This window comes from Phasianus colchicus, chromosome 3, assembly GCF_987193195.1.
Source record: "Phasianus colchicus chromosome 3, bPhaCol1.hap1.1, whole genome shotgun sequence".
Taxonomy (NCBI): domain Eukaryota; kingdom Metazoa; phylum Chordata; class Aves; order Galliformes; family Phasianidae; genus Phasianus; species Phasianus colchicus.
The window spans coordinates 52,412,376-52,425,047 of NC_143438.1; the positions used below are offsets into that span (position 1 = coordinate 52,412,376).

At 38.1% G+C, this 12,672-nt stretch overlaps 1 protein-coding gene across 2 annotated transcripts in view; it reads left to right on the forward strand.

Annotated features, from left to right (window-relative positions):
- Positions 1–2,991: 2,991 nt before the first annotated feature.
- The window catches only part of MEP1B (meprin A subunit beta), a 31,789-nt gene continuing 22,108 nt past the window's right edge, over positions 2,992–12,672 (forward strand). Inside the window, exons 1-4 of one of the 2 annotated variants that reach the window (XM_090137505.1) lie at positions 2,992–3,515; positions 11,380–11,398; positions 11,584–11,634; positions 11,730–11,773. In XM_090137505.1, the coding sequence (XP_089993631.1) occupies positions 3,498–3,515; positions 11,380–11,398; positions 11,584–11,634; positions 11,730–11,773 (132 nt within the window). In that variant the 5' untranslated portion in view covers positions 2,992–3,497. Of the gene's footprint in view, positions 3,516–8,114; positions 8,366–11,379; positions 11,399–11,583; positions 11,635–11,729; positions 11,774–12,672 lie in introns of those variants that run through there. The other variant, XM_031612886.2, reaches the window with a different exon arrangement.

Here is a 12,672-nt window from a genome sequence, read left to right on the forward strand (position 1 = left end):
TACAATCTTCTCGTGCTGACAGGCTGCTTTACATCACATCTTAAGATCTTTTCATGAAGCAAAGCTTAAAAAAATAAAATAAAATAAAATAAAAATAAAAAAGATATTAAAAAAGTTGGAATAAAAACTATTCCTAATAAATCTTTTTTCTCTCTCCTGTTAGTATATTGCTGTCCCATGCAAAGTTAATAGAGAACCTCCTAAAAGAAAGAAAGATTTACTTAACACTTAATGCTAATAGCAAACCTTATTATTTAGGTAGATTTAGTGAGAAGAACTAAGGTGGGGTTTTGTTTGCTTTGTTTTTCCTGTGGAAAGAATTTCTGGTTGCATTATTGGACCAGCATGGTGGTATGCAGGTGTTTGTCCTTCTGCCCCTGTGTTTCTGAGCTGAAAAGCCCTTTCATTATTTTGTTTTTTATATTCTAAGGTCATACACAGAATAATATGGTTATGGAATTTGAGTTAAGGTCTTATTTTGAGTGATAGAAGTTGGCAAGAAGTATAAACTTACTTTTTGTTATTAGTTTAGTGTTCTTTCTCCTTGTAACTTAGTTTTGTGAACTCTAAATAGATTATTGTACCACTTAAACCTGGTTACAAGCCCTTTGTTAGAGATTCTATTTAATTTTCTTTTACTGTAACAAAGTGAATCCCATTATTTAGAGAGAATGCACTTAGTGTGTTTATTTCTCCTTGGCTGCATATTCATAATACAGTAAGTGAGCTCTGTAGAACTCTCCTTTGTCCTGTTCCAGTCTTTAGTCAGGACTTCATTCCCAGAGAGAGAGACATCACTGTGTCTGGGTCATCTTCTGACAGGTAGTCAGGCCTAGAAGGTATCCATATTGGGAAGCATTTTCGGACTCCTCTTGAGATGTTATTTTTCAGACCAATGAGACTTGAACACATGAATTTGTTAGAACTACTATAAATATATATAACATATTTTAGGATATATTTTTAATACCTTTTGTTTTTCTGGGCACAAACTGGAACAGAGGCGGCTTCCTCTGAGCACCAGACAGCACTTCTGTGTTGTAAGGGTGATGCAGCACTGGCACAGCTTGCTGGGAGGCTTTTTATGGGATTTCTTTCTGACCCCCTGCTCTGGGTGTCCCTGCTGGAGCCAGAGTTGGTCCTGGTGGACCTAGAGGTGCCTTCTAATCTCAGGTATTCTGTTTTAAAGAGAGAAGCACCTTCCAGGTTCTTTTAGAATTGTTGGAACTAGCAATTAAATGACACAAACTCCATGTAGTTTCTTCTCAGTACAGAATGCATTGAAACTAGATCTAGATATCTTGTGTGTCCTGTTACATACGTGTTTGAATATACGTAGAAGACAAAGTTCAGGACCACTACTATAAAAAAAGCTTTTGTAGTTGTTTATAATTGCCACTTTCCAGTGAATTGCCAGCCTGACTTTCTTTTTTTTTTTTTTTCTTCATGCATAAAGTTGGTTTGGACTGTTATGGTGCTTAAACTCTATGTCTGCTTTAGGGAGGGCCAGTGTTCTCCCCTTCATTTTCCAGCCTTAACCTCCATTGTTTTGTCTGTGAGACTTTTTTTCCTCATCATCATATATCTCTGTCTTCATGGTCAGGGCAGAGCTAAAATAAAATATAATCACTGCCAAATGCATTCAGTAGAAAGCATCTAATTCCACTTTAAATCTTCACTTGAAATCTTCTCATATGTTTAAGATGTATTCTTCAGCTCTGTGGAGCTGCAGGCTGTTTCCCAGGGCTTAGTGATACAATGCTGTTTTTATGTACTTGCTTTAGCCTATGAGAATGCTTAGTCTGAGAAAACTATTTTCACTAATATTTCATGTTCTCTCTCTTTTTTTGGATTACTCTCTCTTTTTTTCCCTCTACATATCCTTTCTTGCAGCAACTCTCATAGGATTTTTCTATCTAAGTATTCTTCCCATTGTCCTTTCTGTTTTTTATTCAGCAATTACATAAATAAGGTTATATTACTTAAGTATTGTCTCCTATTCTGTATACTTCAGAAGCTCCTCTGGCTGTGCCCTCAATATCTTGGAGCTGATGTGGGCCTCAGGTAAATAGAGTAACTAAGAAATTTAGCATCAATAACTTTCAGGGTTAGCCTGCTAAGGTCTGCTTCTATGATTGGGGGAGTTTTTATTTCTTAAGATGTTTTACCAGTCAGATTTCATATTCAGAGTTGTTTTCTACTTCCTTTCACCTCCTCAAACTAAAAGTATTTGTTTGTGTGTATGTGTTTTTTCTTTTTTTTTTTTTTTCTTGGGAGGATATCCTTTTGGGTTGTGTATATTAGGACTGTGTTTAAAAACAAACACATTTCATGAAGACCAGCCCAGTAGCAGTGACAGGCATGTGTTTTGCAAAGAACCTTGTCCTGAGTGTTCTGTTTCTGCAGGTGTGCATCAAAGGCAAAAAGAAAACAGTAGCTTTTTCCTTAGAATGGCAGAAGCTGGCAGGGTTCTCTGGGCACAGCCCCTGCTCCATCAGGAACACCAGAGCAGGGGCTCAGGCACACATCCAGGCAGCTGCTGAAGGTCTCCAAGGAGCAGAGCCCACACACAGCCTCTGGGCAGCCTGTGCCAGTGCTCCATCACCTGCACAGCACAGAAGTGCTCCTGGTGTTCTGAGAGAACATCCTGTGTTCCTGGTTGTGCCCATTCTCTTAGTCTGGCAGTAGGCACCGCTGCAAAGAGCCTGGCTCTGTCCCAGCAGATAGACTTAGATGGGACCCCTCAGCCACCTCCTCCATTGGCTGAACAATCCCAGCTCTCTCACCCTCTCCTCTCATGCTCTGGGTCTTTCAACAGGCCCTTCTCCAGAGTCATGTTTGTGGCAGCAGTGTCATGGAAGGTATGATGGATGTGCCACCACAGTTGTGAGACTGCTCAAACTTCAGTAGTTTTGTTCATGATTTTTTTTCTTCTTTCTTAACCCAAGCCACAAGAGGGCACTGAATATTTTCAGGTTGTCTCTAAGCATAGTACTTAAGAATGCTGATTTACTCGGTACTCCTTGTTACTTGTACTCCTTGATACTTTTAGTTGTAGGATATTTCTACTTAGATATTTCATAAAGCATAATACATCCTAAATGGTTTAGGGGTTAAGAGACTTTACTGTGGATTGGAATGATCCCAGCAAGAATGTTTCTGATATGCTTTGAAACCTCAAATGTAAAGCTGTACCTGCGTGTTTTATCATCGGGGCTGTGTCCACCCCGGGAGAAGCGAGTGCTCCCCACTTCGCAGCGGGACACAAAGTGCAACGTAGCCGTGCAAACTCTTTCTTTGCAATTCCTCTCCTACCCCGAAAGTATTCGCAGAGGTCAAGATGAAAGAGTTGCAGTGCAGCTGGAAAACACCAGGGGGCATCTGAGGACCGTTGCTGTCTGCGCTGGGAGCAATGGGGCTGGTGCTGGTTTTGGCTTCGTGCTTCATGAAGCTGCGCTCTCGCCAGCCACCCAGCTAACGGATTAGCTGCTGCACTGATGAGGTGCCAAGTGCAGGTAGGCTTCATCCCTGTGGGCTTCATCTCTGTGGTCTTATAAGCTGCTCGGTGCTTTGAAGTTGCCTCAGGCCTCTGGAATGAAGAGAGAGGTTCCCCTAGTGAAGGCTCCCACATCTCGCATCCCTAGAGTGTACTCCTGGAGCTGTAGTATGATATGGCCAGCTACAGCTGCTTTGGGGTGCACACTGGTCACGGTTTCCCAGTGTAAGCCCACTCTTAAAATGTGATTGTGAGAAAACACGTCAGGTGTAGTTCAGGTTCTAGCAGAGGGGAAGAGGTGTAATCTTGTGTAAGAAATTATCTTGCTTACAAAAGACAGTTTTCTCACATAAATGAAAAGATAGGAGTTAAAGTACAACTGAAGTGTCAGTGGGCAGTAGAGTGTGAAATGCTGTACACCTGAGTTTCCTCTGGTTGTTTTTTAATGTTGCTTTTTAAATTTACCTTTAACTAAGCAGTGGGAGGAAATGGAGGGTTTATTTCCTTTTCTTGATAACTCCTCATCAAAACAAACCTTTCATATTTGCTCCTCTGTAAGAAGGTGGAATCTATTATGATTTTCACTTTCTTATGTTATTTCCTCATGACTTCTGCAAGATTTGTAAACGTTGGAGTTGTGTAACTTGACATACTTAGGTATTTCTCTTGAAACACCTTGGATTTGATCGAGGGTCTCTTATCTTGTAGGTTTATCTGACTGCTCTTATCTTTACTGGTGCTTGTTTCTCATCAACTAACATGGTAGTTTTGCAGTGTTATCCCCACTCATGACATTAACCGAAAAAAGTGGAACAAATTTGTGCAAGATAATACATGAAGTCTGAGACAGAACAAGGAACAACCAGCTATCTGAGAATTGGTGGACCATTTGAACATCATCCTGCTTTTTAGAAGCAGATCTGTAAGCACTGCTAAGTGAAGTACATAATGCTTTCCAAGCCAGCAATTTTCAAGATGATTTAATTAATTTATCTCATTTACGTTCATGTTGAAACTCAGTCAATCAGGTTTCACCTAAATGTCATCAAGCAGCCCTGACTCTCAGTTGCTCACTGTACTATATGGGTAGCAAAATTATCCAAGTGTCTGTGCTGAAGTATAGAGCAACAAAATTAGCCAAGTATAAAAGCACCCACCAAAAATGCTAGAAAATCTTCGTCCATATAGAGCTATTATTTATTTACTGACTTTTAATTGGTTCTTTATAGTTTCCACTGCATATTGAATTTAAGTTGCTCTGACTTCATAAAGACCACATGCAAACATAGAAAGATATTTTAGTTCTTTTCCATACTTCACTCATTTTTTTCTAGTACCTCTGCCAGCATTGTTATCCCCAGATATAGCTTTACTAAGCAGGTGTAGCTTTCCGTCTGCATTGGAAAATGCCTGATGAATGTTCCTTATTCTGCAATAAAGCCACAAGATACAAACTGCAGGATTATTATTACTAAACATGCTACTGTAATGCCCACCTTTGATGGTGCAGACATAAAGAGACAGTGCCTCTTCAAGGGAATGCGTAGCCTGCTCTGCATGCTGCCCATCTGTCTGGTGCTGGAGATCTTCCTGGCCACTGTAGTAGATCTGCAGCAACCTCCACATTGATTTCTAATGTCTTTCCTTGTAATTGCTTGTACTAGCAGCATAGGAATGTGTGGGTCTGCGGGGAAAGAAATCTAAATGACTAGCAAAAGCCCAGATTTTGCAGGTGTCTCTTACATTTACTCAGGGCTTATTAGATAGCTTAGCACCCATAAAAGTTGTAAAACATGTTTAAAGGCAAAGAACTGTAAAAAAAAAAGAAAAAGGACAACCTGCTAAAGACCTGTTCCTCCTTCTTTGTGTTTAACATTTTTTCCTCAAATATAGAGCTTCTAGTCAGGATGCTGGTGGACTCTACTTGCAGATTAAGCTGAAAATGTAAACAACATCCTTGTAATCCACAGGTCCCTGATTGTATCAAAAAAGAACATGATTTACTTATGGCTGTTATAGCTCTTGGTAATTGTAGAATAAATGCATAATTTAAGACTGCCTACTCTTTTTATTCATCTGAAAATGCACATTATCTATTTAAATAGGTTGCACTATCCTTCATTAATTCATTGCCATTAATTCTCCATTATTTCCTACTGTTCGCATTGGTTTTAGAAGTATGATGTGGCACATAGTTCTTTTAATCTGTAGAGTAAAATACAGACTCAGCTCTTAAGGAAAATAAGAGATAGCTGTATTGCCTGAACACAGTAAGTCAGCGATAAAATAAAGTGTTGGTCGTTGTAGAGAACATGGTCACAAAAGTAGACAAGCTCCATTTAAATGATTGAAAAAACTTCTTTAAACTGCCTGCTTATTTACTGTCATTGCCTAATCATATATTAAAAATCCAGTTTGCTACCTCATGGGAGACGCATGTCATGCAAAGAACTTTCACCATTTTTTTTTTTCATGTATTGCTTAATTATCTGTTTGTAGTGTTTGCTTATTAGCAGATTACTGACTGAGATGTCAAAACTTAAACTAGTTAAAAAGCAGAGTGAATAGGGAAAAATGAGTATGGACTATGTAACAATTCAGGGTCAGGTATGCTGGTTAACTGTCTGCAGTGGTTAACTTCATCCATGCCTTCTCTCTTTGTATTACACCAATTCCAAGGCTTTCTTCTGTTTTCTTTGATTAACACATTTTAGCCTTTCTCTGAGCAGCAATGGTCATGATCTAGATGTTTATTCAGTCCTTTGTGACAGGACAATCATCCTTGTATCTCCTATTGTAAAGCAGTTGGTATGAGGTCTGTGTTGGTTGATGTATCTTGTAAGTGTGGAAGGAGACTCTCCTTATCAGTTGCATGTAGAAGAGACCAAAGACATAAAAAAACAAAAAACAACAACAAAAAACAAAAAACCAGTCTTCTAAGCTTTTTTTTCCAATGCCAAGTGGCCAGACCAGAAAATGTGTTGATTCTTCTCAGTTCTTTGTAAGATACCAATCAGGTACTGTAATCACAGAATAATGGTTGTAGCTGTTGCAGTCTTTTACTCTGAATCAACAGTGCGTTTTTTAAACAAGTATTATCATCATCTTCACTGAACATGTTTTAGTTCACATCACAAAGGAGTAGTGGTGCTTATGAACTGAATTCCTGTGGTATGCAGCTAAAACAGAAAGTGTGCTTCAGAGCCTGCTTAGTGCAGTCCAGTTGCCACCACTGACTTGCAATCCTTGGGATCAGATCACAGCTTGGCTGAAGTAAAACTCTTTGAAATGTGTACAACATAGAAGCCAGGTTCTTAGCACCAAATACTTTGATTTACAAATCTGTCCCAGTTGGTAACTGTTACTATAGGCGTAGCCAGCCTAACCTAGAGAATCTCTGAAAGGAGCAACTGCAGAAGGCATTAGGAAGAATTCAAGAACTGGTGAACTTGAAGAAGCTTTGATAAAAAGTCTTTTCAGCCTTCCAAATATCACTGATTTGGTAACAACTGTTAAAGTGTGATTGTTGGATAGAGGACTACATTATTTGCTATTAATTTTTGTAGAAAGTATAGTGATGTAGGAGCAGTGATATCCACAATTACTGCTTCTCAGTAGTTAAGCTGTAAAATAAGCTTGGAATTAGGCAGCTAGAAATTAGTTTGACAATTGCCTGAAAACAATTAGTTGTTTCTTACCAGCTCCAATACTTGAAATTTTATGAAAAATGATATTAATTTTGACATGATCATGTGGAAATCTGTTCTTTGCAATCACCATACAAAATCCAAATGCCACTTTTAGTTTTTCTGAAATTCTGATCAGGTAGTGGATCTGGGGAAATAAACAGCTAGCCAAGTCTGATCATAGAATATCTGCAAGTACCTTGAATTTAAGTGTAAGAAGAAGCCAGCCATTTCAGTGCTCACTGGCAGTTAGTAAATAGGTGACTGAAGCCAGAAGAAACTCAAACTCCAAACAGTAACAACAGCAATAATACAAGGGCAAAAGAGACATTTTAAAAATTAATTTATATGGATTTTTAAAATAATCCAGAAGAATACCACCACCTGATTTACTGACAAGTACAGCGCTTCACTTTTATCAACAGTATAAAATGACATTGCCTTTTCCCAAAGCAAGATTCTGAAATTATGCTGAGGGTAGACCTGTGCACATGTTTATCGCCTTCCCTTTCTGCCAAAAAATACATATAAATATATTAAGGTTTTACTTGCCAGGTGCCTTACCAGCTTTCAGTTTTTCAAAGGGATTTAGTGCCAGCTTTATTCACAGATGTATGCATTGGCTGAGGTGGGAAGGTGGCTTTGGGACCCCCTGGTGTGACTCCTGTGCTCAAAGAAGGGTCCTCACAGCTGTGGCCAGCTGGGTCTTGAGTATCTTCAAGAATGGAGATTCTACAACCTATCTGGGCAACTTATTCTGATGTTTAATCACCCTCACTGTAAAAAAAAAAAAAAAAAAAAAAAAAGGTTTTCTTAGTTTATTTGGAATTTTGTATATTTTTATATGTATTCAATTTCTTTTGAATTTATATTTTCCTCGGTTCATTTCTTCCTGTATTTCAGCCTGTGTTCAATGCATTTTCTCACAATAGTGTTTACAACTGATTGAACTATATGTTAGTTGCCTTAGAGCAGTTATGATGGACTTCACTTTTAAGACAAGGTAGAGGTAGGGAAGTTAATCGTTGATGAAAGGACAAAGGTTTTGGTTTATGATATTTACTGTCTTAAATACCAACTTGGTCTGAATTCTATCAGTTCAGCTGTTTGCTGACTGGATAACAACATGGACTGGCTTTTGCTTGTGCTCCTAAGTTCTCTTCTTCAGGTGGTCTGGAATCAGGTAAGTAAGCAAATAGTGCATTTTCTTCATTTGCTCAAATAAGCTTGATATGAGTTTGGGAGGAAAAGACTTAAGTATGTGATTGTTCCAAAATTAGAATTCTGTTTCTTCTGTGTGGACAAAAAACAAAGATTTCTGTTTCCATTGAGCTGTTGTTCTCAATAGGCTTGGCTATGCATTGAAAAAGAGCATACTTTATGTTCCCTGTCTAAGCAGAATTTCCACTAGTATTCAAAGTAATATTACCAGAGTTGTAAATGCAGAGTTAGAACCAAGATAAATATTAAAAAGTATTTTGCTATTCCATATCTGCATGGAATTTATTTATTTGCTATAACTTGATGTATTTTACATTGAAAGTGATATATTTTTAGCCGCTGGACATACTTTTTAATGGTTGTTTTCTGTTCATCCAGTCCAGCTAAACTATTTATTACCAAAAAATAACAACAGCTTTGAGATTTTGTACTTCGTGTCTTTTCTACAGAGATGTACTATTTTGCTGCTCTTATGATAATTCATTGTTGAGGCCAGACGTTTGGGTGATATACAGTATAATTAATTTGGAGAACAAAAACCAATGAGTTGTTTATGCTCACTTCTGTTGAAAGTTCATTATGGCTTTGGGGTAATTTACAGAGTAAGGTACTTCAAGTGAAACAATCTTACCTATTTTAATTAATGCAACTTAGCTGTCTGATTCTGTGAATCCAGGTGCAAAATCTTACTGTGGCAGTCAGTCTGTCCCTCTCCTACATTCATACACAGCTCATACACCTTTCTAACCTCTCATACACCTCTCTAAGAGCTCAGAACCAAGCCCCCAACTTTCCTATAGCTCTCCTGTATCCCACAAGTCCCGCACTCCACTGCTATTTCCTCTGTCCATTACAACTCCCTCTTCCCCCGTTCTGAAAGTTTTGGAGAGTCACCTCTCAACTTTGTTTAGATTCCTCTACAGGCTTTTTTAAAGTATGTAACAGGTGGTGCAGATGGCTACCAGCATCTACTAGTTATCTCACCTCAAGCTGACTCCCAGTAACTAGCTCCTGTGTGAGAGGGGTGTCTTCAGAACATCAGGGTTACTTACTTGATTTTCATGTTCACTGTGGCCAGGAAGATCTTCTTTCATATTTCTGGATGCTACTACCAAGAGTTACGTAGTCTGAAGGAAACACCAGTAAGTTAGGGGTTCTCATCCAAAACTGGTTGACCATATTCCAGCCTATGTCTGCGGTGAGACCAGAAAGTTTTCACTGGGTGATTCATCACATCTTTGAATAGAAGCTCAGTCAGGTCTGCCATCTTTTAGAGATGCCAGGACATCGTGATTGTTCCATGTCTATCTTAGAGACAGATGAATTTTGTATGCAATAACTCATTTATTTCCCCACCGATTGCCACCAATACCTTATTTTTACAACTAGAATAGGTGAGATGCTTTTACTCTCTATTTGAGACGTACGTGAATTATAAGCCATTTGGTGTAGATTTATAAGTAGTTTTGGTTAGATTAAATCAGTTTCCTCATTGGAACACCTCACAGTTGTACTTCCCCTGTATGTGCCTGTGAAATGTGAATCTCTTATTTGTTTGCAAAATTTTCAGAGGCTAGAAATTCAACAAATGGGTCTCAGCTGTCAGGCTGGTGCTAAGACTGAAGCTGTTGCTTCTTGAACAAGTAATACACAGATACTTCTTTGGAAATTGAGTAATTTACTGCTGAGATTCACATGACTAAAGGCCTTCCAACATAAGTAAGAAGGAATGATGAAAAGAATTTCTTTCATGTAAAACATTCAGTGACAATTTTCAGATCCAGGATGAGCCTGGATTTCAATTGATTGTTTTTCTTCAGTAATGGATTCATACTTTGTTTTATACACATTAGATACCACTGGACTTAGCTACACTGATTTCTGTTTATGAGCTCTGACTGCAGATAAAGGAGCATTTTTCATGAGCTAGCCAATTTTTACCTTTAGCATAGTTATATTTTCAGATTAGTAGATATGAGAACATAGAAGTTCATAATTACTGAAACTATAAAAATGTTTGCCCTCCATTAATGGCTCAAAGGCTGTTCAGCATAGAGTCATAGTGTATTAGATATGTACATACATAGATAGATACATACATAGAATGTATTTTGTTGAAAGGGACCTTAAGACTCATCTAGCTCCAACCCCCCTGCCATGTGCAGGGCTGCCCCCCACCAGCTCAGCTGCCCAGGTCTCCATCCAACCTGGCCTTGAGCATCTCCAGGGATGGGGCATGCATAGCTTCTCTGGGCAGCTGTGCCAGTTCCTCACTGCTCCATTAGCATTCTTTAATAGAAGAGAAAATACGATTTTAACTTTTTAATATTGCAAGCTTTAATTCTCTGACTTTTTTTTTTTTTCTTTCACATTAATAAAATACTGGTGGAAGAGTAGAAGTTTAAAAGTAAATAATTCTTCAAAACATGTATTACAGGTTGAGTAATTTCAGCTTATTTTACAAGCTCCATTTTCATTTCAAATTTTAAATACGTGGACTGGAGACTGTTTTGTGGATATCTTGTCATAAAGGAAAGTAAAGCTAGGACATAAAGGCAATAAAACTCCAGAATGTAAGACAAGACTATTGACACTATGGATTTACAGGGGATTTGTTCCCCAAGTACTGCTTTACAATTGAAAGTTAGGCATGCCTTCCATAGGTTCTGTACAGTATTTTACTAGTAGCAATATCTGTCTTCATAGAAGTACCAGGTTGTGAAAACTTTACAGGAGCTGTACTGGTTGACTTGCATATTGGGCACTGTGGAGTGGAGCAGGCAAAAAGCTGAAACAAGCAAATGAGCATTTGCAGTCAAATGAGAAGACAGTGGGTCCAATCAGTCCAATACAAGCAATGTGATAAATACTGTTATTTGAGCATAAATGCATCTCTAGTACTGTAGAGAGAATAATGCTAGCTGCAATTCATTGTGTGCCTTTCTAATAATATATCTTTTCCTTTCTTCTCCCCAGCCTGCTCTGGAAACTACTGGTGAGTTCTGTTTAGAGATCAATTTGTATGCATGGGAGGCAGTCAACAAAAACAGCTGCTCATAAACATTGCTAGGACAGACACAGATTTATAATTACTGTTATTGTTATTGCATTAATTTTCACACATCATAAAGATAACAGCAAGGGCTCATGTCCTACCTCACTTGTCTTTTTATTTTTCAGAAGTAGACATAGATGGAGGAATTGATCAAGACATCTTTGACATCAACGAAGGTTTTTTTTAAAAAAAATCTGTTTCTCTTTTCTTTTTCCTGTTGGTAGCCGTAGATCAACATACTAACTGCATGTTAATCTCCTCTTCTCTTTAGCTCTAGGACTGGACCTTTTTGAGGGAGACATCAAACTTGATGGGGTGAGTTCGAATATAAAATATAAAACCAGAACTGTGTCATTGACTCATGCAATGTAAAGTATTAGTGGCGTGAAATATGACTGATGCATCCTGCTCATACTAACAATAAATGCTGTTTATGTTACGATAAACTGAAAATGTTTGGAGATACATTTCTACAAAATATCATAAGCAATGAAGGACTCGGGTGCATTTACAGAAACATTATCCAGAATAAGGTCAGTTTAGCCAGTAGATCAATATCATTAGCATCTTGTTTTCTTTGCAGTGGGTTTTCTATTTGTACTTTTAGGATATCCAGCAGCACAAATCACATCCAGACAGGGTTATATAAAGCATTCTTAATTTATCTGCAGAATATGCATGTAAATTATGAGCCAATTAACTTTATGGACCAGTGCTGCAAAACTTTCATTGTGTAAATACATAAACCAAAACCAATGGAAAATTAGACCTGTGAGTAATACCACATTTAAAAACATCTGTCCCCTATGCCTGTTCAATCAATAAGAATAAAAAATATTTGCTTAGCCAGTTACATCTTAAAGATATGTAGTAGAAGCCCAAGAAATTATTTTGTGACCCTAAAAGTCAGTAGTGTTTTTCTTTTCCTTTTTGAGAACTGCTTATGCCTGGGCATGTCAATGGAAGCAAGGAAAGCACTTGTTAATGGCGTAGGAGCAAGCCTTTGCATTATGAAAAATGCAGAATTATTGATGTTTGTGCACATCTCAGGACTCTGGAACTTAATGCTTTCCACAGTAGCTGAAACTCTCCTCAAATATGCATCAAAATCTGTATGGAGAAAATGGTGCAGAAATGGGAGAGATGGTTAGAAATGTGTTTCACTTCAAACCCAAGCCATAGGCCTTTCAGTGATCTTATCTTTCTTTGATTTC